General features: G+C 35.1%; 2 protein-coding genes across 3 annotated transcripts; one reads left to right on the top strand and one right to left on the bottom strand.

Moving 5' to 3' along the window:
- Positions 1 to 98: 98 nt before the first annotated feature.
- pmpca (peptidase, mitochondrial processing subunit alpha) lies at positions 99 to 5,791 on the bottom strand. The gene is made up of 13 exons (XM_058775224.1): positions 5,664 to 5,791; positions 5,116 to 5,318; positions 4,940 to 5,019; positions 4,733 to 4,815; positions 4,546 to 4,640; positions 3,951 to 4,051; positions 3,608 to 3,871; positions 3,427 to 3,519; positions 3,205 to 3,323; positions 3,028 to 3,118; positions 2,892 to 2,954; positions 1,656 to 1,800; positions 99 to 1,212 (listed from the first exon to the last, which is right to left on the bottom strand). The coding sequence occupies exons 1-13, from the start codon at positions 5,708 to 5,710 to the stop codon at positions 1,043 to 1,045; spliced, it is 1,554 nt and encodes a 517-aa protein (XP_058631207.1). The 5' UTR covers positions 5,711 to 5,791; the 3' UTR covers positions 99 to 1,042.
- Positions 5,792 to 10,860: 5,069 nt separating this feature from the next.
- Positions 10,861 to 27,047, top strand: LOC131540422 (hemicentin-1). Of its 2 annotated transcripts, XM_058775215.1 has the most exons (20): positions 10,861 to 10,944; positions 13,785 to 13,966; positions 14,736 to 14,999; positions 16,112 to 16,263; positions 17,243 to 17,396; positions 17,505 to 17,694; positions 17,855 to 17,949; positions 18,045 to 18,231; positions 18,433 to 18,530; positions 18,844 to 18,997; positions 19,080 to 19,198; positions 19,978 to 20,169; positions 20,260 to 20,373; positions 20,493 to 20,548; positions 20,777 to 20,897; positions 21,012 to 21,564; positions 22,394 to 22,554; positions 22,679 to 22,748; positions 22,848 to 23,046; positions 25,238 to 27,047. In XM_058775215.1, the coding sequence occupies exons 2-20, from the start codon at positions 13,852 to 13,854 to the stop codon at positions 25,649 to 25,651; spliced, it is 3,408 nt and encodes a 1,135-aa protein (XP_058631198.1). In that variant the 5' UTR covers positions 10,861 to 10,944; positions 13,785 to 13,851; the 3' UTR covers positions 25,652 to 27,047. The 2 variants fall into 2 exon arrangements, with proteins under 2 accessions (XP_058631198.1, XP_058631199.1); XM_058775216.1 differs by lacking the exons at positions 10,861 to 10,944; positions 13,785 to 13,966; positions 14,736 to 14,999; positions 17,243 to 17,396 and having other exon boundaries at positions 16,120 to 16,263.
- Positions 27,048 to 27,587: the final 540 nt, after the last annotated feature.

Genomic DNA, 27,587 nt, shown 5'->3' with positions numbered 1-27,587 from the left:
TATGTAAAGTAATACAAAAATTCATACTTAAGGTGTTGTTTCTTATTTGTTTTGATTACACATTTTGGACCAAATGTGTACATGAAAGAAATAATACAAAGGATCAAACTTTTATTTTTTTTAAGGGAACATGAGGGTTTTTGCTCATGACAGATTCAATCATTGCCATCATCTTAATAGGCAGCAATGGTAAAAAAAAGAAAAAGAAAAAAACCATAAACTTGTACTGATGAAGTACAAGGGAATAAATATATTCTTGTAGGGTAATCCAACACAAACCACTAAACAGACATACATTAATCTGGTAAACAAACTCTTAATTAGTGAACAGAGGTTCATGGTAACAGTGAGTTAGCAAGAGAAAAGGGGATTATCATTATGTACACTGTTTTCACAGCTAGGGTACGTGGTCGACTGCACAGTTCATGTCATTCTGTTCAGATATTATAATATACTGACTAAGGCATAAGGGTTTTGTAGAACTTTCTGAAAAACGGTGTGTGATGTTTGAAATACCATTGGGGTTTGCCCAGTTTTACACAGAAAAGCACAGCCTATGAACAACAACACAGAAATGTGAACAAATGCCATGGAAAAGTCCACTTATTGAGCCAATTAAGATAGAAATGTGAAATGAACACATTAATTTACTTTAAACACATGGTGAATTCAACAAAATCATGCAAAATGATGCATTGGTGTGTGAATTTAAACTCAGCCAATTTCAAAATTGTCACTTACCCTCATGTCATTACAAACCTTTCTTTCATCTGCGTAACAGAAAAGAAGATATTCTGGAGACCAAACCGATTAGAGCCCGTTGACTTAATTTTTAGACAAAAATACTTTTTCCAAAATATCTTCTTTCATGTTCAACAGTAGAAAGTCCTACAGTTTTGAAACTGTTTCAAACTCACATTTAAAGTACTTTATAAATTAAATGCAACCACAGTCTAAGCATTGGACTTAAATTCCAGTCCAGAATAATATTTTTTGGGTCAGTCCTCATATTTGCCTCTAGGTGGTGCCAGTGGTCAGTCCTCTATCGGAACAGGCGGTATATGCGAGGCAGACGGCCGTCTTTACTAGAGAGAGCGGCTTGAATGTCCTCGTATGAGGGCAGCTCTGTCAGATCTCCCAGCGCTGCCACTGCAGGCTTACTACGCAGCATTTTCATTGTGACTCTCTTGATGTCACTGGCTGTAACATTACCTAAAACAGAGAAAAGTGTGGGGGGTGAGGAGTCTGTTAATTTATATTTTTTAGCAAATATATGTCTCCCAGAAAGAACTAGTGAATGGTATGGTACTGATATGCCATGCAATGCAATTATTAAGTATGTACGCTACCATTCAAAAGTTTTGGGGTCGGCAAGTTTTTTAAAGAAAGTCAAAAATATTTATAAAGTCTTAATTTGATCAAAGATACAGTGAAATATTATTACAATTTAAAATTAATGTTTTCTATTTTAATACATTTTAAAATGTGATTAATTCTTGTACAGCCAAAGCTGAATTTTTTGCAGCCATTACACTCCAGTCTTCAGAAGTCATTCTAATATGCTGACTTTCTCAAACTTTTGAACGGTTGTGTACATACATTTACATGAAGCTTTCATATAGGCTTTATACTTTGCAGTTAACATCAATACTTACTGATGAGCTCACACAGCTCATGTGGCAGCTTCCTCTTGCCTGTCGCAAGTACTTGTCGACCTACGTCTTCAAAGATGACCGGTCGTGACTCCAGGTTCATCATGAGCATGGATTTCAGTTGTGTCTTGGCTCTCTCTAGCTCCATCTGCACAAGTGTGAGATTTCAGGTTATGAACAAATTCACAATGAGTCAAGTCACCTTTATTTATCTAATGCTTTATACAATACAGATCGTGTCAAAGCAGCTTTAATGCAAGAGGAGTTACATACACACCCTTTTCACAGACCGTGATGACGTGTGATCATCTTTTTAATTTTTTTTTTCATATTTAAAAATGTAATATACATTAATTATACATAATATACTTTTGCTATGTTACCCGAGGAATTACATTTCAGAAAACAATGTTCAGACCACTGTAGTCAAGCTCTTAATATTGTTTTCATCTTTTGGAAAGTCATAGAGATTCTACGGTTGATTTTACAGGGTTTCTGCAGGTTTTATGAAGATCAATTTAAGTTTTTTTAGACCAAGTAAAGAAAACTTAAGGAATAAATTGAATATAACAATACATCAATATGGTCTCTAAATGTAAAGGTCTTGTATTAGCAATGCTTCAAATACTACTTCCAATAATAACTCCATTAATTCATTTTACAAAAAAATTGATCAAGGCTTGAATGGCTCTGCTCCATACCACTAGAATATGGAAGTAACTTTTACTGTACCTTCTGATCACATTTTGCAAAATGAGGTTCTTCCTTGTTTTCTAGTGCAAATATCTAAAGATTCATAAATCAAAATCCATTTACTTGAGCAGCAAAATTACATGATTTTCATTTTGAGAGAAAATGTTCAAAATTAAGGGACTGGGAGATTATGACTAAAATGGGAATAAATATCTGCCAATGGACTCAACCTAATTCAAAGGAAAAACCCATTGAGAACTCACTTAATTTTGCATCTCAAGTAAACGTATCTTGATTTAAGGATGTTTATATTGGAAACATGACAAAAACCTTTAAAATATAATTTTTTTGCAGTGCATGGGACATTTAATGCCATGGCTTTATGGATATAAGACTCTCTGCTGTGATTTAAGACTTAAGGCCTTCATTTTCTATTGGAGCAAATGGACACACAAATAGTGCATGTTGTAGTTTCCATTCACCACTACAGAAGTTGACCCAACTATGACTTTACTTCCAGAAATCCATAACAAACGAAGGTCTTACTTCTCCTGCTGTCCCAGTCATCTGAATAAACTCCCTTGTAATGATCTCCACCATTTCTCGCACCTAAACAAATAAATAGTTTAAAATAATGCAGTGTACGGTAGTAATATTTACAACATAAACCTAACTACAGTACCTGTCTAGGGTCTGCACTTGCATGGATACAGAGCAGACCACTATCTTCATAGCTGTGGTGGTACGAAGTAGCATTGTACATCCAGTGATGCCTGTACAAACAACAACAAACTGCTTAAAACGGTTCACCACATAAATAACAGGAGAGTTTATAGAGTATGAATAGACAATGCCACACCTGTTGAGCACATTAAGGTAGAGACGGGTGAACATGCCTTTTCCGGGCCCTCCAGCAGAGAAGGACCCTCCGCCTCCCATCATCATATTGAGGACCGCAAATGGGATGAAGTCATCCTCCTATAAGTGGAAAAAAAAACAAAAAAAAACGACTCGCATCAGCACACAACTATTTCCGGCAACCATGAAATTGAATTGATTTAATTTAATATGTGCAACAAACCAAAAAGGAACAGCTCTCCAGCCCAATCATGATGTGTGTTAATTCAGGAATAGGTGTTGGACCCAAACTCACATCAGACATGTCCTTCACCATCTGACATGAGACAATAAGCTTAGCTCAAGTAATTCAGGAATATTAAAAATTACCAAATGATGACTGCCGGACTTATGAATTCGCTCACCTTAACGATTCCACCCGTGTATTGTGCTACAGACTGGTCGACGTTGGCAGGTGTGCTTGCACCCCATACTGGTTTAACATTTAGGAGATACTTTCTGGCACACTGCACAAGCTGCTCATGTTCAATCCCAACCCCGGCCAGCACCATGCGCTCCGGACAGTAATAGCTCTGTAGGTACTTATGAAGCAGCTTCCTGTCGATTTTCTCAACATTTTCGGGAGGGCAGAAGCGAGGCAGGCCCACGGTGTTGCCCCTGTATGCAGCCTAAATATTGAAGAGGAGATCAAATAAGACTTACAAACTCATTTCAATTACCTTCATAAAAGCATTAAGCTGTACTCACAGCATGAATCATTTCTGTTAGTAAAGGCTCCGGGTCAGGTCTCATGTTCAGATCCTCCAACTCAAACCGAACAGCCATTCTGGTCATCTCAATCTCCTCATCTGAAGAATTAACAGCAGTTACATACAATACATGTCAAAAATCTGGAATTTTCAAAAAGTTTTTTGAAGTCTCTTATGCTCACCAAGGCTGCATGTATTTGATTAAAAATACAGTACAAACAGAAATATGAATTCAAACTGTTTTCTATTTTAATATGCATTTAAAATACATTTTATTCCTGAGATGGGGAAAGCATCATTACTCCAGTCTTCATGATCCTTAAGCAAATAATATGCTGATTTGATACATTTTATCAGCATTCTTTGATGCATAGAAAGTTCAAAAGAACAGCATGTGTTTAAAATAGAAATCTTTTGTAACATTGTAAATGTCTTCACTATCATTTTATCATTTTAATGTCGTAGCTGAAAAAAAAAAAAAAAGTATTCATTTCTTGTTTTCTCTCACTTGCCCCAAACTTTTGAATACTAGTGTATAACTTTAACCATTTCAAAGATTCAGTAACATTAAATAATCAGTTTTAGATGTTCACCTAATAAACGGGGCTGTAGAACCACATCTGACAGGAGGTTCACTACAGTATCCAAACCCTTGACTTCCGCTGAAACCGCATACATTGTTGTGTCCCTGTAAATGACAGAAATAAATAAAACATGCTAAATAAGAGGTAAACAGAAGGGGGGGAAAACAAGAAAAAAATAAATAAATAAGTGTCAGACCTGGATGTTTGGCAGTCACATATGCCTCCATGTTTCTCAAGTGTTAAGAGAATTTCATCTTTACTTCCAAACTGGGCTGTAGACTTAAATTGAAGTATGAATCAGACTGAGTTTGGTTTTGTGCATTTAAATCAGAAGAACAGTGTCAAAGCAATTTAGTATTTGAACAATTCATGCAATGCAACTAATAAACATACACTAACTTACAGAAAATGAGAGCTTTTCCAAAAAGTGTGCAATTCCACTGGGATATTTTGCTTCATGACGCGAGCCTGAGTTTACTAAAACTAAAAACAAGCAGGTATCGTTAAGATACAACCCTCAGATTAGATAAAATCTGGCTCAGCTCATTTGACTCAAACGACAGTTCACATTATACTTACTTCCAACTGTACAGAATTGACCAAATTTATTCTGAGATGCAACCTTGAGTCCGTTTTCTAAGGTGGTGATTTTAGTCTCGTGTTTCTCGTGGCCGTCCACGGAGGCAAAGACAGGTTTGGGGATCCCGGGTAACGGTGTGGATAGGGACACACTGTGATACGCACTGCCGCTGCTGTACTGTCTACATACTGCGATGCCATACCTGCAACAGCCAGATACCGACAGCACTCACTACTTCTACAGGTATCTCAACATTAAACACACATGGCAACAGTTAAATCATGAGCAATATGATAGTAATAACATATCCACACTGGCAATTGCAATATTTGCTGTCAATTACAGTTTACCGTGGAAGCACGCGAGATTTTGAAGTTTGTCACATGTAATTTACACTATCGCTATAACAAACGATTTTATGAAGTAGGCTAGAGAGACTAATCTAAAATATATTATTTTATAAAGTCAAAACAAACATGAGGCTACGGCTCTGCTCATGTGATGCACGTCTTTACAGTACATGAATAATTAGGACATTAGATCAAACCTCTGCGCTCGGCTCCAACCCCTTAATCTTGACATGTGAGCAGCCATCTTGGATTCTATTTGATCATGAACGTTGCCCGGAAATGGTTAGTAAACACTTCCTACTTTAGTCACGTTGCTATAATCCTAGAAACAAATGAAAAAGAAGAAGAAAAAAACCTTTGTATGAATAGACGGCGTATATAAATAACGAGGATAGGTTTAGAAACAAAATGTATTTACATTGTTACTGTGGGGGAAAATATAAAACAAACTGGTATTTGCACAGTAACAACTTATTAATATTATGATGCCTAAACGTTTCTCTCTACCAGAAGTTTATCGGTCATTTTTGACCGAAAAATTTTATATTTTGAAATTTAAAAAATCTTAGCTTCATCGGAATGAGATGACACTTGGTGACTTTTGTCACATTAGCAATATGAACACACAAAAAAATCATGGACATGATTCGGATATGTTAAAGAGTCAAAAAAAAAAAAAAAAAAAAGTCCCACTTGCCTTCTTCGCGGTCAAAAATGACCGACATAGGAAATGAATGGGAAATACGAAAAAATGTGAAAATTCAGTGGATCTTTTGGTGGTACAAACTACAAATCAGCCACTGGTCAGAAAAAAAGTGTGCAACAATCAAGGGGTGACTGTCTAGAATATCAGGAGTGCAAAATAGACACCCACACACACATATATACACAGAAATGAATTGGTAAACCTGCAACAGAGCAAATTTTGAAAATATGTTAACATTAATTGAATTAGATTGAATAAAATATCAATTAATTACAAAATGTTTATATAAAGTGTTTTGAATTATCACTATCTATTCCTTATTTTGTTGTTAATTATCAAATACTGAGTAACAAAAATGCTTTCTATGTGTTCCTTTTCTAACAAGATTTTAATGTTTGACTAATCATAATGTAAAACCTGATTTATCTAACCAAAAATGTCTAAACCTTGACAAAAAGTAGTCTTTTAGAATGTCTAGATATATATCTAATAGCAAAACCTAAAAAAATTAAGAAATTATGTCTAAAAAACAACGGGAATCCAAAAGCCTCTGTATATATCTATATAGGGTGCTAATACAAGAGGTTACGCAACATTACACAAGTTTTTATTTTTTAATGCCTCCAGATGGCCCAATTCTCACTTCAAAAAAATGGATTTTAAATGCCTCCCCTCTTTTTTAATGTGAAATATTGCATTTATTAAAAAATAGTAAATAAATAAAGAAATAAATATATATATATATATTCATTCTAGTGGAGAAAATAGCTCATTAAAATTGTATAAATATTGCATAGTATCATAAAATTCCCTAAAAATCATAAATAATAATCAAAAAATATTATTGAACAAAAATATATTACATTGATTTTCCTGAGAAAAAAGTTACATTTCAAGGCTTCGGTCACTTTTGACCGCGAAGGAGGCAAGTGTGACTCCTAAACGAAGAGGGCCAGAGGGTTAAAATAAACAAAATGGAAAATAAATAAACAGACAAACAAACAAATAATAGGACCGGTTGTCACATATGCTCTATTTGTTTTACTCTATTTGTCTATTTTCTACGATTAAAAAGGCATTAAATAGCCTAAAACAGATGGCAGGGTCCCACTGTGGCAAATTTTTCTTTCTTTTTTTCTAAAAATATTTGTGTACTGTACATACATTAGGGGAGGTATTGTCTAAGGTGACATATTGGCTAAATATTTAAAGTCAGTTTGCCCACAAGTCATTTACTATGGCTTTGTAAACATAATTAGTATTAATTATTGGACGATCCCTAAAGCAGCCTAGGGCCTAGGCGAATATCCAGCGAATAGCAAACCTAAAACTAACTTTACCACACTCAACTTTCCACATATAATGTGACATCATGCCCCCAAAAACCTACATGTAAAAAATGAACTGATTTTGATGATAAGCAATAACACTGAAATTATTTTTGTGGCTGTGAAGGTATTCATACAGAAACAGACTTTCAAAAATAAACTATGAGAAATGTTCACTAGTGTAAAAACTAGCCTCCCTAAAGACTTATCAATAAAAAAGCCACTAAAGTACATAAACCAATCTGTTGAGATTCATGCTTGACATGAAAGAAGTAATAATATGTTTGGAGTCTTTCACACCAGTTTTCTTTCACACTATTTTATCCTAAAAGAGCTTGTATCTATATAGAACAGTTTGTACTTCCATCTTGTACTGAGACCAAAATAAATGGTGCGTGAGAATTGGATTGATTTCTAAATGCAGGCATCAGCGCTTTTTGTTCATGGCCACACAATAATGAGTTCACTGAAAGAAGTGTGCATATAGAGAATGATGTTTTCAATGCATCTGATTCTTATTTTGTTGACCATATGTTTAATGCCACAAATGAGCTTTTCATATGAGCTTCAAGATACAATTCACACTCTGAGAGAGGAGAATGCGCACCTACATCACAGACTGAAAAACCTCACGCAGACACTGCGAGAGCTGAGAAAACTTCTGGATCATTCACATGGTGAGAATAATCTGTCTACAGACCTATGAGCCAGTGTTTGTATACAATTTTATATTTATATTTTGTTTAAAGAATTCTTTCTATCCATTTATGTGAAGTATTTATATTTCCACAGAGTCTGCTGTGAATCATGATAGGGACAAGTTGCATGCCTGGAATGAGTGGATTAAGAATGGTAATATATGGCTTTTTTACAGCACTATTGAAATCTGAAAGGTTTTCTCACCTTCTGATGTATATATACTGAATCAATGCAGTATATGATTGAAAATGAGCTTGCAGTGTAATGTAAGCAAGGCTAACAGCTACTGTACTTGAGTCCATGTATAAAATGATTGTGTGTAAATGTTGTATCAAAGCAGACTGGTCCTCACTCTGTTACAAACTGAGATGCTGTGTGGTGTTTTTCAGGTATCAGCACAGAGACTCGTCTCATGTTAGAACAAGCTTTCTGCCTGCCAGATCTTCATGCCAATGCTAATTTATATTTCCTAGAACAAATTCTTATTGTTGTGTCAGGTCTCATTTGGATTGGGATCCTTCTCATGTAAATATGGTCATAATATTCTAATCTAACCTTCTAACCTTTCTGTTGAATTCTACGTTTTTCTAATTAAAACATTAGTTACTACATTACACAGCATATATTAATCTTAGTTAATAATTCACTAATACATTTTTAAAATCAAAAGCAGTACTTGTAAACATTAATTCATGTAAATAATGTATTTTATAGTATTCATGTTAGCTAATGCATTACCTTATGTTTACATTAGAGACCTTAGTAAAGTGTTACCAAATAAATAAACCATGCTTTCACATTTCATATAATCATCTCAATTAAATAGTAATTTTATTGATTAGTCAGCTGATTTAGACTTATTCCCCCCTCCCCCATGCTTCAACTTATTTTAAAATCAACATTTTACATTGGGTTGTCTATTCAGGTCACATAAGTTTGAGAAACAATCAATAGCCTGTATTATTAATATTCTAGTGAAGCCTGGTTATAAAATCATGTATGACGAGTGCAAATAAAAGAGGTTCATTTGTGAGAGGCCTGATCAGACAACACTTTATATTTAGTGCTTTGTTCTTATTATCAATGTTGAAAAAAGTTGCACTGCCTTATATTTTTGTGTAAACCGTGATCCTCTACCATTCAAAAGTTTGGAGTAGGGTAGTTTTTCAAATAAATGCTTTTTTAAACTTTCTATTTATCAACGAAAAAACATGAATCAATTTTCAACTGCTGAACTGGATGCTTCAACTGTTTTCAACACTGATAATAACAAGAAATGTTTCTTGAGCAGCAGTTCAGCATATCAGAATGATTTCTGAAGGATCATGTGACACTGAAAACTGCTGAAAAATCAGCTTTGCATCACAGGAATAAATTACATTTTTTAAAATATGCTAAAACAGAAAACAATTATTCTAAATTGTAATAATATTTCACAATATTAATGATTTGCTGTTCCTTTTATTGTCATATAAATGCAGCCTTGGTGATTCAATTATTTATCATAACACTTGATTCTGTTTCTGTAGCTGTTAACAAAGACAGATGTGATGAATTTGTTGTTGTGTCATCTTTAGTTGATTTGTTGGGCAGATGTGGTTCATCCACGACAGGTCTTTCTGATTGAAAAGAATTAATCCACAGCTTGTGGTCTTTCTCTGTTGATTCTTTTTCAGCTTCTTGCTGATAATTACTGTAGCAACATGAAATGATTCAGAGCCATTTTCAGACTTTGCGTGTTTGATGTTCCACACTGAAAATATCACATTAGCCAACAGAATTGGCCTTTGTTCAGTTAATTAAAATCACCCTCTTGCATATATTAGAAATCAGGCTATTTGTAGTTTAATTTACATCTGATTGTGCTGAATTGATAAAAGAAATGAAGTCGATTTACATTTGCAAAGACTTGCTATATTTTGCCCGAAACCCCACTAACTTTCTCTTTATATTTCTTAAATCTTGTCAAAACACATGATTCCACAAAAAAAAAAAAAAACTCTTATTTTTAAAATAGTATATTAAAATCAATACTACTGTTTCTGCTATCTGACTTGCATTTAATATCAGATTATTTATAATAATAATCTGATCTTAAAGTAATTTATTAGTTTATTATTGGATGGAACATATTGAACTTCAGCATGTTTTTTTTTTTTTTTTTGCACTAGTTCTAAATATATGGAATGGAAAATTAAATCGGCGAATTTAGAATCACCCCTCTCTTAAAACAAATGAAACACATGTAATATGAAACATATGTGTAATATAAATCACTATTTTTATGTAAGTGATAAGTATTTGCTTTTAACAGAGCCATGCTATGATATAATTAATAATGTCACATGCAGCCAAACACACATACAGGTGTGAAATGATTTATGCCAATGAGTACAACAAACGCTATTAGACTTGTGGACACCTTTTATGAATAACCATTATGGGGGAATTGGAGCACAATTGTTCTCGTTTTTCTCAAACTGCATGTTTTAGTTTTTTATTTGTGGCCTCATGCATTTTGCACAGTGTCTGAACACATGCAGAGTGGTGCTTTAGTCCTCTCATATTGTTCGTGGCAGTGGAGGGGTGGTGCTCTGCCACAGAGCCCATCTGTGTGCCGCATGTGTGTCTGCTGCTCCATCATTAGATCAAGCCTGTTGCATTGATAAAGCAGAAGACACACACTGGCAAGCGTTCCCTGACAGAGATGCTGCACTGAGCGCTTAACACTTCTGCTCTTCATGGGTAAGTGTAATATTTTTGCAGTTGTTAAAATAATTACACATACATACTTACAATGCAATACAGTTCCATTAATTATTTATTTGAAATTTTGTATAGTGCATACAAGCATAATACAACAATTTTAAATAAATCAATACATATCAAGTCTTCTCTTGGTACTGTAAATGTAAACATTTTCATGTGGATGAACAAATATTGACATGCAGATGCAATCAATGCAATTATGTGCACAGATTTTTAATTATATTATTTATTTATTTATTTTCTTACCCAGTGAACACAACTCAAAACTAATTGGTTGCAGCTACATAATATTTATTTATTTATTTATGATAATATATATATATATATATATATATATATATATATATATATATATATATATATATATATATATATATATGTATATTATATTTGTACATATATGTACATATATATATTTAAATTTCAGGTTTAGTTCAATGTGTTACTTGTCCTTGTTTTTAATTATTTGTGAAATATTGTAGCAACCTTGTTTTTTTTCAGTGTATTGATCTTTGTTGTTTAGATATCAATCAAACCGATTAAAATGCTGAAAAATGTTGTTCTATGAAAATATTCTTAGAGAAATATATATTTTTTAATACTGTCATGGTAAAAAATAAAGAAAAATAAAATAAATCATAGATTCGGAGTGTCAAGCAGCAAAATCATAAGCAATAGAATGAGCATTCAATATACATAATCAATATCAGCAATACTTTAAAGTCAGCAGTTATCTGATGATGAAGTAAATTGTATGATTGTATATAGTTGTTTTAAAATTTGCAGCTTTACTGCACTGGATACTTTTCTATATGTTTGCATTCTGAATTTAACTAAAAGTACGTTATCAGTCACTACACCTAAACTTATATCTATAGGTAAACTATGAAATGTTATTCTAAAGTTTTCTCGTATCTTCACATGACTAACGCCAGACAAATTAAACTCCTTCTCTGGAGTGCTTAGATTGTATTTGTAAGGGGATCAAATATTCAGTACTTTAATGAATTGCTAAACTGCTTCTTCATTTAATGGGGTGTTGTTTGGCTAAAGAAAACACCCCCCGGCTCCTGGCATTAGATCCCATTAGCTCACCCACCTGCTGTCTATGGGCCATGCCAGATGAGTCATAAGGCTGAAGCGCTCATTCATGGGATTTCTGAGTACTCACCTGCTCTCCTAAAATGTTGATCTCATAATAGACTGAAGTGTCTAAAAATGTGAAATGCAATAATAATAACAGCAATAATAAGACACGATATATAATATGAGAGAGTGGAACTCTGTAAGGCACACATCTGAAAATAAATTAAAAAATTTGAAGCAATAATAATACATTGTGAAGGTTACAGATTACAAGTTACCCTGTTTAAAATGTAATACAGTAACTATTTCAATGCTTAAACTAATGCAACTGATTACATTTCACTACTTTTTGATTCTATATATCTTACAAAAGTTTTCAACTGTTAATCATTTTCAAGGGTTAACCTTACAGTAGTATTCAACACTGATTACTTTCAGACTTTTTTTTTTTTAAATCCTTCATCACTTGAATTAAGATTATAATAATTTAATTTTAAAGCACAGCCACCACAAAATCAGACTTTAGAACCTCTTTTTACTTTGAGATCGTTCTCAAACTTAAATACAGATTTAAAATCATAACAATAAATTATTTAATAGCTATGATACTGTTTTTGAAATCAAATCTTTGCATAGTTATGACAGGAAACACTGGCATCTAACAGTTCCTTGGGAAAAACCCCGTTAATCTTAAAAAATAAAGCATATTCATAAACCCAAATAGGAAATAAAACTGTTATCAAATAAGCATGTGTCCTAAACTCCTGATACATTGTTGACTCAAATTTTAAAGCAGTTAATGCAATATATATATATATATATATATATATATATATCAATCTATATATAATAGATTGAACTGTAAACCAATTTGAAACCGTCCTGTAGTCTCATTCATTCATTGAAATTAATGTTAGATTTGCCAGTATTTATAAATTAGAATAAATATTTATGACATTATCTGTGAATCTAAAACCCATATTGCATAATATTTTTGTAAAACAAATTGGAAGTCTGCACAAAATCAGAAGAAAACCTCTAAAAACACTTCATGTATCCATTGATTCATACTGGTGTTTCTATAAATGTTCACTATGCACATTCATGCATTTCAAATGCCGCTACAATAAGCTTCTAAAGTCTAATTATGGATATTTTCATGACACTGAACTTATATACTATATAGTGTAGAGAAATAAGCATATTTACAGCATCATAGCATCACTACTGGCCATATTAGGGAAGCAATAAACTAAGACCGCCCTACATGGACACGGTGGCAATGAAAGCTTATGTGATCAAGTACAAACCTTTCCTTACAAGCTTTCTAACTGATCCTCTAAGTACAAAGCGCCTCTGCTCTTTTCATGTTACGATCAGTAAATGGAGGGTTTGCTGCTGTGTGGTGTAAAGTGGCCAGCCTATTGAATAGAGTAAAGAGGTCTGTAGTATACAAAGGCTAGCTGTGATGGTAATAGTGGTAATGAAACAACCAAAATAGGAATATGCAGTGAGAAAGAGAGAGAGAGAGAGGAGGTGCTTCTGCGTTGTGTGAGAGTTGTGATTTGCACTCGTTCTTTGAAGACACGCTCACAAATGAGGCACAGCACAAGCATTTATGTTTTGAAATATTTGATATTTCGGCTATGACTGATATCTGTTTATCTAATGAAAGGCAGTTATGTTGAATCCTGCATTAGTATGAGGCCTTTGGACTGTTTGTTTCGCAGTGCATGAACGCATTTGGTCAGATGAGGAATGATGCTATGGACCATTACCTTGATTTGAAAGGCACAGATGAAGAGGGCTAGCATGTGTCGTCCTGTATGGAGCCCAGTTCAGATGTCCTGTTCACTCTGGCTCCTCCTTCTGTCCTCTTCTCTCAGGTTTAATCCTGCTGTGTCTGAATTAGGTGAGTGTAACCTGTGTGTTTTGGCTGCAAGCGTGTTTATGTTGTTTTGTTGGATTTTATTCTGCTGAACAGGCCCATAAAAATGGATGTGTGCCATGCAAATGTTTTATACGCTTGCATAATTTGACAAAAGGCTTGCCAAAACATTGTGCAGCTCCACGTGTAGCCTAGCAACGGCGGACTTCAAACTAGCCCTGCTTCCTCAAAGTGATGCTCATTTCAAATGAGATTAAATGTGGTGAAAGGTACACTGAATATATGGAATAGCTGGCTATTACTTTGCAAACAGTATGCAAATACTAATGCAATATATAATTATTTATGCTACAGATGATACATTGTGTTTTCAGTACTATATATTCTAAAACCTACAGAAGACACCTGACACCACATTCAAATTTGGGATTAAAAATCTAATTTAAACAAAGCTTTACAATTTTGATTTTAAAAAACAAAACAAAAAAGTGTAACGTGAATAAGACATATATACACTTCTCTTTTTACTCAAATTGCTAGGTTGATAATAACATTTTTATTAAATTTAAAAACTAAATAAAAAAATCACTAAATATGTGGAAAATGTATTTTATGCAAAATGAACATAATCACTTGATAATGTATTACACTGTTTGTTAATTTATTTATTGTTCTTTGTCAGAAAATCTAAAATATCTAGTTTCTAAAATAACTCTTTATACCCATGTCAAAAATATTTTGTTTGCTTATAATATTCATTTTATTTCCTTGCACACTTTTCTGGTTTGCTCAGTGTTTTCAGTGTCACCTGAAGATGGCGTTGGGATTTTAAACAGCTCTCTGATGTTGCACTGCACAGTGTTTGACTCTGGACTGAAGGCTCCTCTTCCAGTGACATGGGAGAGAGACGCTGGAGGTCTGGACAGCAGGATTCATCAGTTGGCCAATGGCTCACTTTTCTTTCCCCACTTAAAAGAGGAAGATTTTGGAAACTATTCCTGCAGTGCGAAGAGAGGCAACAAACAGATTCAGACCACTGTCATGGTCAGCAAAGCATGTATGTATATAGCATTAGTAATTATACATTAATGAATGGAATTACAATAAGAGAAATGATGTTAAAGGGATAGTCCACCCCAAAATGAAAAGTCTGTCATCATTCCCTTATGTCATTTCAAACCTGTATGACTAATAGCCCCCCCCCTATGTATAATATATACTCATATTTATAAAAACGTGGAAAAGTGCTTAGCGTCACGTCAGGGTCTGAGCAGACGTACGCACTTTTTATTGTCGGAGTACTGCAGGTTTTTGAAAATGTAAGCTGTTCTTGCTGCTCGCTGTTCTAAATTATGATGACTGGTGATATTTTATATGTTAATGACATTAATTAGGAGTCGTTTACAAGGCAGAGAGTTGAAACCATTCAATTGTGCGCAAGTTTAAGATAATTTGTGATTCATAGATTTCTCATCTGAAAGAGAGGTGTACTCGCGATTTCTGTTCGTACGTTCATTCTATGAATCGCTCGTACACAAATCTAAGAAATGATCGTAAGATCAAATTTAGGATGGTTTCTGCGCAACATTTTATAAATGAGGCCCCTGTTCCCCACTCATATTGGTCTGAAAAGTTAAAGAGGTGTTTCGGGTCTCGGGAGACTAGCGTAAATTGACCGACAGCGCCATCTGCTGTTTTTGGAAAAGAAAGTTGCTCAATTGCACGTATGAGAAAATCTGCCCGCACGCATTTGTAAGAAAATCTGCCAACGCGCATTTGTGAGAAAATCAAGCCACGTTTCCTCATAAAAAGGCAAAGGAGTCTCACAGTTGTAACACACATTACATATATTTGTCCACACCTCTGCATTTTCTCTCACATTGACTTTTGTATTTGTAAATCACTTTGCGTTTGTTTGAAAGTCGAGTTTTTCTTTGCAAAGCAGATTGCGTTTATTTGCAAAACACTGGATTTGTTTGATGAATATTGGCACAAAATTCGCTCCATAAGTTTTGCAAGGACATGAGAGTGAATGCTGTAAATGATGAGAGAATGTTTATTTTCTTGTGGACTATCCCTTAAATGGTTACACACAGAAACTTCAATGCAGGATAAGTCTGTCAGGTGTTTACAACAAATTGTCATCGATTGTAATTTGTTTGTTTGTAGGCCTGGAGGATGTGTTCTTTCACCCTCAGTCCATGAGAACTGAAGAGGGCCATGATGTTTTCCTTCAATGTGTCTCGGGTGATAGTTATCCTCCTGCACAGATTTCATGGTTAAAAAATGGCAGAGTTCTCACCAAAGGAAACCAGATTCAGGTACTACAAAACAACTACAAAACACTTTCACATAGTAGTACACACACTGTTAACCCATAAATAGTGGCTATAATGAAATAAAACACAATAAATTACATTCTAAAGCTGGAATTAATTTGACTGCTTTTACAGGCTAATTTATACTTAGATGGGCAAACAGGCGTTGTCTAGTTTGCCTAAAGTTATGGTAAAATAATATATATTGTTTGGTGATATTTTTCCTGTTAAAGAAATAATTTACTCAAAATGAAAATTTGCTGAAAATGTACTCATCCTCAGGCCACCTAATATGTAGATGAGATTTGGAGAAATTTAGCATTACATCACTTGCTCACCAGCGGATCTTCTGCAGTGAATGGGTGCCGTCAGAACGAGAGTCCAAGCTGATAAAAACATCACAATAATCCACAAGTAATCCAAACGACTCCAGTCCATCAATTAACATCTTGTGAAGTGAAAAGCTTTGTGTTTGTAATAAACAAATACATCATTAAGCCGTTTTTAGCTTCAAAGTGTGCTTCCCCCTAAAATACCCCTGAAACAAACTGAATAAATATGTTGTTAGATATTGATGTGAGAAGACAACAGAGGATTAACTTTTTCACTGGAGGAAGCATTATTATGGCCTCGGTTTTGGTGGTTTAAAGATAAAATGCCTTAATGATGGATTTGTTTCTTACAAACAGCTTTTCACTTCATAAGATGTTGAGTGTAACTCACATTGGTGAGCAAGTGATATAATGCAAAATTTCTCCAAATCTACTAGACGAAGAAACAAACTCATCTACATCTTGGATGATCTCTATAAGTCTTGACAAATGAGAATTCGGCTAGTCAAAGAGCATTGTTGATTGGTCAAAACTGTTTGAAGGGTGTGGTTTGGGCATGATGTATTTTTTTTATTTGCAATCACACATGCCAAATGAGTGTAGTGTAGTTCAATAATTTTTATTTACTAAATACTAAATATTACCACTAGGGACAGTATGGAGGAGGGAGTCAAAGGAAGACTTCTGGCACTTTGCATATGGCTAACATCACCAAAGCAGACCAAGGGATCTATTTCTGTATCACCCACAATCCTCTGCTGAATATAAACAAAGGAAGTCAAGCAGCAACACTGACAGTGCATGGTAGGACAGAGAGATATACAAATTTGATATGTTTAGCATATTTTGACTCTCTTATTATTACTCAGTTACTGATGTATTAATTCAGGGGTCTTTATATCTGTTGCACAGGTTCCAATGTAGACGTAAAGATTATTGAAGGCCCCCAAAATCTTACTGTACCTGCTGAAATGGAAGCTGCACTGCACTGCTTTGTTGAAGGCTTCCCCATTCCCACAGTGCAGTGGTTTAAGGATGGACATCCATTATCCAATTCTTCTAGATGGGATCTGCAGAAGGACGGACAACTGCTGATTTTTAAGTGAGGTTTTTCTATGGCAAATCATGAATAAACAAGTGTGAAATTGCAACAACAAAAATATAGATATTTTGATATATATCTCATCAATTTGAATATTTACAAAATTAAATACTTACAATAAAAGACATTGTGAAAACAAGTCTGAAAATCTTGTTCTTAGGAGTGTTTTATCAGAGGATGAGGGCCTGTATTTTTGTGAAGCTCACAATGAGAGGCAGAAAGTGATATCCGAGCAAGCCTACCTCCTGCCTGCAGGTACTTCTTTTTCAGATGAGCCTACTTTCATTCCAGGTGGCAGCTGTTCACACCTGTCCTATATTTAGCATATCCTTTCATCCCTTCTCACACAGTTATGGATTGGATCTTTGTTCTTGAACCTGCCAACCTAACAGTGAGGAAGGGTGAATCTGCGACTCTGTCCTGTAGGCCTCCTCACAGCAGACCCCAAGCACAAGTGTCCTGGTTTAAGAACAACAGACTTCTCCAGACAGGACCGTATTATACTTTTGATCCTAACGGAGACCTGGTCTTCCACAGGTGTGTGTGGATTTGTTTGTTTTCTGCAGTTCATTCTAATCTATCCATTTATGTACTCTGTTTTTGCTGAACTGTGATGTTTATGTATATTTGTGTGCATGTCCTCATTTGAACTCGGATAGTACTGCAAACTGAATCTTGTAATATGAGAAAACCGTCAAAATGTAAAATATATATTTTAATTGTGAATCTCTGTTTCAGTGTACGAGAGACAGACAGTGGATTGTATTTCTGCAGAGCATCTAATTCCCGTCTCAAAAGGGCTCTCACATCAAAAAAAATATTCCTGGATGTTCTTGGTAAGGAATTATTTGGCTTTCTTAAAAGTAACCCCTATTAGAAATCTACGTAGGGCATAACTGAGAATGGTTTAGTCTGAATTATGAAATTGTTATGAAATCAGGTAAACCAGGGTGAGCCTTTTGTCTACTGAAACCCTTAGGATTCTTAACCAAATTGGCCATTTCTATCACACCTGTAGTTCTATCATAAACCAACAGAGGCTTGACTTAAGAAATTGATTGGCTAGTCATTTGTGACTTTGTATTCTTCATTATGTTTGCTCAGCTCCCATAATTATTTTCTATGGTCCATCTGGCCTTATTATTTCAGAACCTCCATCCGTGACTATCTGGCCGACGATGGTAACATCTCCTGTAGGAGCTGAAGTGGCGATTCACTGCCAGGTGTTAGGACACCCTGCCCCTTTCATCAAATGGTCAAAGCAGGGCCAGTCTGTCCAAACTGGAGGCAAAATTATCATGGGGTACGTTTTGCATGGAGAGTTTATTAACTATGATTGTAGTTACTGTTTACCAGTGGTGCTTGTGAATTCATTTTGTTCCCAGGTTAAGAAACACAACACTCTACATTTCATCAGTGAGAACGTATGATGAAGGACATTACACATGCGCAGCCTCCAACACACTGGGTCATGATCAGAAAACCATGACTCTTCAGATTGCTGGTAAATCTCCCTTTGCAAAAATAACATAAAGTCCCATGGTGCTAGCATGTTTTCTGGACAGGTACCATGGTATTATTTGAAATAAGAGGATGTAAAAATATACATTATTATTGTAATCGTTGCTTTTAGAAGTGATCTAACTTAACTTAACTAATTCACATTTTATGTGGAAATGCAAAGATGCAATCTATCAAAATTGTGCTATAAACATCATACAATTAATGAGTAGTATAAATTATTATATGTATGGGGCTAGTTTATGACCTTAATTGTGCCACACACAACTGTAAAAATCTAATTAATCTGATAATAAGACTCTGAACATTAAAAAAAGTTAAGTTTTGTTGTGCTAATTCTGACATCAAGCACTGGCAATAAAATAGTAAAACAAAGCTATTGCTTAATTCATTAATGCTGCAATGCACTCTGGGAGTCAGCATACTTGTAGCTGGGAATATACTAAGTATATGGTATATATTTTGGTAAAGATTTTTGGTAAGACTAGTTTTGAATTATTTAGCTCTACATTGTTGTGTAACAGCAATTTAATCAGCTTAAGTTAGTGGAACATAAAAAAGTGACTAAAACAATTTATTTTGTTTTAATAACTTTTAATTGCCAGTATAACTCAGAAAGGACAGGTTAACATAACTGATATTTTCAATTAGGCATGATATTTATTTGCTTGATTTTTAAGGCAATGGATTTTCTCACTTTTTTAGGTGAAGTCAACTCATTTTCTAATTTAGATCTAATTTTATATTTCTTCTTGTTTTCAGTGAAACCTGTCATTGTTTCCTTTGTTGCATCACTCACTGTCTCAGAGGGATCACCTGTTAGTCTCCCTTGTCGAGCTGTTGGAGATTTTCCTGTCAAATACACTTGGATTAGAACTGCATCCATACAAAATTCACCAGAACAGTCTGGTTCCAACTCTCCGGTCTCACTCCCACAACAGATACACATTGATGGTTTGTGACATATTGGACAGATCGTGATTTTACGGTTTTCCCTTGTAGGCCATACTTTACGTTTTTTCAATAAAAAAATGTATTTTACAGATAATGGGACATTAGTCATCTTCGACATCCACCGGTCCGATGCAGGGGAGTATCACTGCACTGCAGAAAACAGAGCCGGTCAGGATGTGAGAAGTCTCATTGTAACTGTAACTGGTGAGCAAAATGCACGAGAACTAAGATTGTTTTAGTTCTCATAGCTCCAGTAAATATAAATCAGTTTCATGTTTGCACATCTCGGTTGTATCTAACCAGCCAATTGCTCTAACTTAAAGCTGACTCAGATGTCCCACCTGATAAGGAAGCACTGAGTAAAACGATTGTGCCCACTGTGAGTAATGCAATATGCAGAGATAGTCATGATGCTCCCATCCGTGACATTAGCCTCATAACACGTGACTGACTCTGTGATTGTTTTGTGAATACTTTGGCATTTTCATCAACATTCTCCACCATTTTGACCATTTTTAATGGTTTAGGCCAGTTGAATAATACCTTGTAACACCTGCATCTGGTAACAATCATGGATCTGAGATTGTGTGTTTTTCCAACCTTACAGGTTCCAGAGATTGAGCAAGAGCTATTTACTAATTCCTTTCTTTATGGTTCAAAGCTTCCGAGTAATACAGAGATAAATGAATCCGTTCAGCAAACAACTGAAGATTACACAAAGATATCTTGTAAGCCCATCCTTCTTCAATCCAAAAAATAACATACCTTAGAGAATTTTCTTCTTAATTTTTTCCTGCAAAACTAAAAATAATGTTCTCATACTTTTTTTTTTTTTGGTACAGTGTTAAATGCTTTTGTGGAGGACTCGCCAACATACTTGAATCTTGAATTTACCCAAGAGTTAATTTCACTTAAGCCAAGTCACCTTAGCATAGAAAGTAATGAAAAAATCAAACAACCCATTCAAACACAAAAACCAACCCCTGTGCCTGTCAAACCTACACCATTTTCCCCACTCAGAGAGACTTTTATACAGGATACGCATGACCATATGCAACCAACAGAGCAGGCCACAAAACCTCCAGTAATGAATCCAAACACAAACAGACCTTTGTCAGCAGACTCATATTCCCATACCCAGCTTAAAAAAATTCAGAGCTTTTCCCTGAAAAGTGCCCAGTCCTTTAGCGGACAAGCTCAGACTACAGGCTTAACTTTAATGGATGCAGAGAATTTCACTGCCTCGGCTCCTGTGGAAAAGCATCAAAATCAGAGTCAAATCATCAAGCAGTCTGGAGGTACCAAGTCATCGGTGACAAATGACACAGACCTTGTTGAGCCACTCAAGAAAAACACCTCACAGGCCCCTATGAGGACCACTGACAATAATAACAGGTTGGTGATCAAATTAATGTCTTCATTAATGAGCTTCTCAGTTCTTTTGCCATTTATAGCAGAGAGATAATATCTCATATTTGCTAATATCAACATTATTATTTTTTAGGTCATTATTACAGCATAAGATCAATGCATATATACCTTTAAAGTAATTTATTCACAGTAATCTTTGAAACAACAACAAAAAAAACATTTCCTTTCATATTTGTAAATACTTATTAAATGTGACAGAATTAATATGTATTAAGATATATTTCTGTCTAGACCCTTAAATAATATGACACTACATTGTTTTGACATTTTTGTGCTGTACATGTGTAACACAAGATGGAAGGCAATTTCAGAAGGCGGCGATTACTTTAGGGATTTTTATACCATTTTCTTTTTGGTTTAAATCAATGATGAGCATGCATCAGTATATTTTTGACAGCTTGAAACTTGACTTGACAACTTTGTTTCAGCAGTGCCTGAGTACTTAAACATATTCTAACGGGAAAGTGTGGCATGAGAAATTTTGATTTAGTTCCTTTATAGGAATTGCTGATGCATGCTGAAATGTTTTGTTTCAGGTTGGTTCCTTCAGGCAATGTATTGTGTAACAGTTAACAATTAGCAGAAAATGACAGACTGTTAACAAAACACATTATTGCACTGGAAGAGTAAATGATCTGAAATGATCTACATTGGTTTTTATGATTTAATTATGGTATTGCTGTGAGGCTTAGAAGGGTTTTATGATGTTTCAGTGCCCTGAAATAATTCCTTCTTAATAAACTACAATGGCTTGTTTGAGTTGTGATTTTCATATAACATACCTTTTCCTCAGAGAAAAGGAGAAATCCCAAACTTGGTTGCCTGTGATTGAGAAGCATGACATTCCCATTGTGGTTGGAGTTGGTGTTTCATTGGCATTCATCTTCATTGCCATGGCCTTTTACTCTCTGGTTCAGAAAAATGATCCTGTAGCTGTACCTACAGGGAGGGCAGGTGAGATATAATATATATTCTAAAAATAATAACAATAATAACCTTGATACTCATTTTACTCACAGACTATGATGAGATCATAAATAAGATGTTCAAGTGCATCGAATTCTTTTTTCCCTTAAAGCTCTGAGGGGAATAGGTGGGCCTTGCAGGCATGGTGAACGTCTTGCAATGGAAAGGACATACGATAACAAGTTAGTCTTGTTGAGAGCAATTGTATAATGCCCCTGTCAACATTGCATTAGATGAATAGTAGTTTTGTATCTTAATGTCTTAATGCTGGCACATTTCAGGGGATTCGAAGATGATAATTTGGTGGCTGTCATTGAGCAAAGCCCCAACACATCGGAGACAAGAGCACTCCCAACAGAAGGCAGCCCATCCACCTTGATGATGGAACCACCGAATGATGACTTTCAAGAGGGTATCCAGTCCACCCATGACCTGCCAGTTATTGTGGAGACCCACCCAGAGCCAAGAGAAGAGGACCAGGTCAGAACTTTTATGGTGCTTTTCACCTCTTTAACAAATTTTATTCCAAACCCATGAAGGAGAATATCTTGACACCTTATATTGAATGTCTCTATGTTCACCAAAGCTACAAGGCTTGATCAAAAATACAGTACAGAAAGTAACAAAAGTATACAACCGGTTTCTATTTAAATATATCATTTAAAATGTCATATTCCTTTGATGGCAAAACTGAATTTACAGCAGCCATTGCTCCAGTGTTACGTCCCCTGGCGATATTAAGGGGTATAGGGAATAACATTAATTGCTGAGGTCTGGTCTCGACCCGATACCAGTGTAAGCAATAAAAACCAAAGCGCTAAAGGCAACAAACCAGTGTTTATTTACAGTATTTGCAGTGGGAAAATTCTTGTCCCTGAGCCGTTGACAATAACATTTACATAAAGAATATTAACGAAAGAAAACAAGCCCAAATAATTAGGGGAAAGGAAGAAGGGAACTGGGCGGCAGTCAAACAAAAGAAATAATCAAAACATAACCCTCTTACTCAGTTATCAAATCTAAACTTAACTAAAAAGAAACAAAAAAGAAAAGAAAATCTTCAGTATCCAAAGATACCCTAAACTAAGCTACTCTCACTAGCAAAAACAAAACATACAGCAAATGAGGCACGCCCCTTACCTAGTGTATTTAACAATCATTCACTACGGGATGTACAATATAGATCACGTGATATTCTTACCTTTCCTCTCCTTCTTTCCCCTTTATATACACACAAATGGTTACCAAATGAAGTTTACAATAAAATAGAGCTTAATGTACAAAACACACGCAAACCAATAAAGCTTAACCCACAGTATACAAAAAGAACTTCAACTAAACAACACAATCTGGGATTTTATATCATTTTTATGCAGATGATACGCAAATTTATTTGCCTTTGAGGAAAAATCATGTAAATGCTCTGGACTCCCTTGTGAACTGTTTAAAGGAGATTAAAGCCTGGATGTCGGTGAACGTCTTATGTTTTAATGAGAATAAGACAGAACTTGTGCGGTTTGGAGGTCCTACTCTGCCTGAACTGTCAAATTTAGGTATGTTGACCCCTTTTTGTAAACCTGTGGTCAAAAATCTAGGGTATTTGATATCCTCAAATTTGATAAACGGATAAATTCAGTCATTTAATCCTTTTTTTTTTTTTTTTTTCATTTCTGATTAGTGTCGAAGGTTAAACCATTTCTTTCTTTTAAAGATTGTGGTGATCCATGCCTTTGTCTTTGCGAGGCTTTATTATTGGAATTCTTTGTTTGTGGGTGTCTGTCAAATGGCTCTAAACCGTTTGGAATTACCTTAGAAAGCTGCCGCTAGGCTTTTGTCATTAAATCTGCCACTAGGCTTTGGTGTCTGCCAAATGGCTCTAAACCATTTGCAATTACTACAGAATGCTGTTGCTAGACAGTACCCCGGGGACTTGCAAGTGGGATCATATCTCTCCTATTCTGTCCTCTCTGGGCTGGTTCCCAGGCCAGTATAGGGTTGACTTTAAGCTCCTAGTATTTGTATATAAGTCTTTGAATGGGTTAGTTAGCGCCCTCTTACCTGTCAGAGCTCTTACAGGTGCACAAGCCTGTTAGACTTCTGATCTGTCTATTTTAATTGTTCAGAGGACGAGCTACAAGCCTAGGGGTGATCGGGCCTTTGCAGTGAAAAGATGGAACAGTCTTCCTTCTCACATTAGAGTTGCTCCTACTCTAAATATTTTTAAAAGACGTCTGAAGGCTCATTTTTTTATCTTTAGCTTTCGAGACTGCAGTTTGTTGAGGCATTGTTTTTTGTTTGTACTGTTTCTGGTGTTTCATTTGTGTTTTGATGTCGTTATCTTCATTTTTGTACAGCACTTTGGTCAACACTGGTGTTTTAATAGTGCTTTATAAATAAACTAAACTGAAACGGAATGCAGCATGATCATTCTTCAATGATTCTCCTTTTTTGTTAAATCCTTTTCTGTTTTGTTAATAGATTCATTTTGAAATCACTAGTATTATTTCTACACATATAGCTTTGCAGTCTTTGGGACTCCAGAGATAAAAAAAAAAGTAGGTCAGTAGGTCTGTGGGTTAGTTCACAGCTATAAAGAAAGAAGCAGAAATAACAGTTACTTGTTTTCTTTTTTTAAACTTTTTTTTTTTTTTTTTACTCCATTCTGAATTAGTTGGAGACTATATTCGAGGAGGGGAAGGTCACTCCCTCACCACATTCTGACATTCAGCTTCAGTGCATGGAGGACTGGAGGAGCAGAGAGTTTGAACCAGGTCAGGACGCCCCCTCACCTCCTCCAGCCAATCCAGCACCTGCCCAGGAGGAGGGCCTACGCTCTTCCCTGACCCTCCAGACCAGCGATCCCTCCTCAACTCCCGTGCGCCACAGCATCAATATCTCGCACGCTTTCTCTCCCCTCCTGCTGTCCCATTGCGTGTCCCTGGGCATGACCTCTGTGGCCGTGGATGTGCACTTCTACCCTTCGGCCCCCTCAGCTGCCGGCCCTGCCTTTGGACCCCCAGGCCAACAGGTGAACACCAGGCTGGAGCATGAACTGAATGCACCCTCTGCCAGCCACAGTAAATAACAAGAGTGTGTGACAAATGTTTAAGTCATGAGAAAGCTCTTTTATGAATTTCTCACCTCATAGGGCAACTGGCAGTTAGGTTAAAGATGGTGCTGGTCTCTCTTTTTTTAAATGATTGTCAAATTTCCCATGATGTTGGTTTAATGACAGCATGAGCTCATATAAGAATTAGAATGGCTGCGTCTGAATTCACATACTTTCACCGTATTTACTGTTTCTGATTGAAACGACTTTGCATACTACATCTACCACACTGTAAAAAATGTCCTGTTAAATTTGTGGTAAAAAAAAGGGAAACATTAAGCTTAGAAAATACAGTGACAATGAGTCTGGTATTATGGAATGGCAAATACATTATTGGTGGTAAATTACTAATAATAAAATAGAAGAAACAAAACTATTTAAATAAAATGTAATCATATTTGATGTCACACAAAAGGGATGTCCTTTTACGCCTTCAACCATAAATTATATGGCAGTTTACACTTCCAAAACCCATAATGTTCACTTTATTTTACAGTAAAATTATATATAATGCAATGTTAAATCATTTACAGTTTTTATCGCGTATGGTACATCTTACAGTTAACCCATTAACAGGTTTTTACTGTAGCACTTTTACAAATATTTTTACAGTTTGGCATCAGGACAGGGCGATATAATTAAATTTTTTTAAATATTTTTCAGTTTTTTGACAAAATTTGATAATCTCAGTATTTATGAATTAGCTTTGAAAAGTGTTATTATTATTTTCAAATCAGAGGAAATATCGTAACAGCAATATAGTATTTACCTTCATATATTTTTACTAAGACATTTTAATATGTGAAAAATGTCATGCATTAATTTGCATGTACTAATACCAGCCACGAAATCTTAAAGAGCCCCAGCCTGAGCTTTTGTGGTTTGTAATTATATATATGTACTCCACCTACAACTTTTTTTATACTGCACAGAAGGCAAGTACGCATATTCAGATGCAGGGGACAATTGCAAGTAACATTTATCATTCATCAGGTTTATAAACGTTGTCTTTCCTCTAATGCCAAGGACTTTATAATACTGTAAGTATTTAAGAGGAATTAAATGTATACATTAATGTATTTATGAAAATTAGATAGTTTTCAGTATTTTTTTAAATAAGAAATGACTTCTACACGCCTAGCCACAGCATTATGTAAAATATTGTCGGAAAAGGTCTCTACAGTAATGGAGAGTAAATGCAAAGGTTTAATAGAACTTAAAGTTGTAAAAAGGTTTTATTTTGTGCAACAACTTGACTGTTACTTCTGCTTGTGCCAAAGGTTAAACCAACTTACCATTAGCTATTTCTGTGACTTGTATTGTTAAACATTAAGATACTGGGAGTATTGTACTTCATGGGCAACCAACTGTTGTATCTTGCTTTTACTTAGAAATAAAAGTTACCAATTAATACAATTAATAAAACCAAGTCTCGTGTTGACTTTTTTTGAAGTCATGTTTTAAAAAGCTGAGACATAAATATCATACCATTTACATAATTTTATTCAGAACAGGTCATGGCATGATAGATTAATTACTTCATGTGAACTGTTATTGTCTTTATTAACGGCCACGGTTTTTTGTTAAGATTGCTGGAAATGTTAAAGAGCCATTTAAACATTTTGTTTGTAAAATTTGCAGTTTTATTTTTAAACCTCTGTAAATTATCAGACATACAGGTACATTTCTTTTTGACATATATTGCAAAAATCTCAGTAATGGTGCCTACAAATGACTATATTCTGCTTGGAAAATATAAAGGAATATTATGAATTTACATTCATTCATGTCAAAGATCATAAACGAATACAACAGTGAACACTGTAAAAACAAAAACAAAAACAAAACACTGGCCATCACAGATCCACAGTTCAAGGAAAATTTGTTATTTCAAGTTGAACAGTGCATTGAG

Source organism: Onychostoma macrolepis, chromosome 05 (genome assembly GCF_012432095.1).
Source record: "Onychostoma macrolepis isolate SWU-2019 chromosome 05, ASM1243209v1, whole genome shotgun sequence".
Classification (NCBI taxonomy): domain Eukaryota; kingdom Metazoa; phylum Chordata; class Actinopteri; order Cypriniformes; family Cyprinidae; genus Onychostoma; species Onychostoma macrolepis.
Note: the sequence above shows the minus strand (reverse complement) of the source record. Positions and strands in the feature narration are given on the sequence as shown.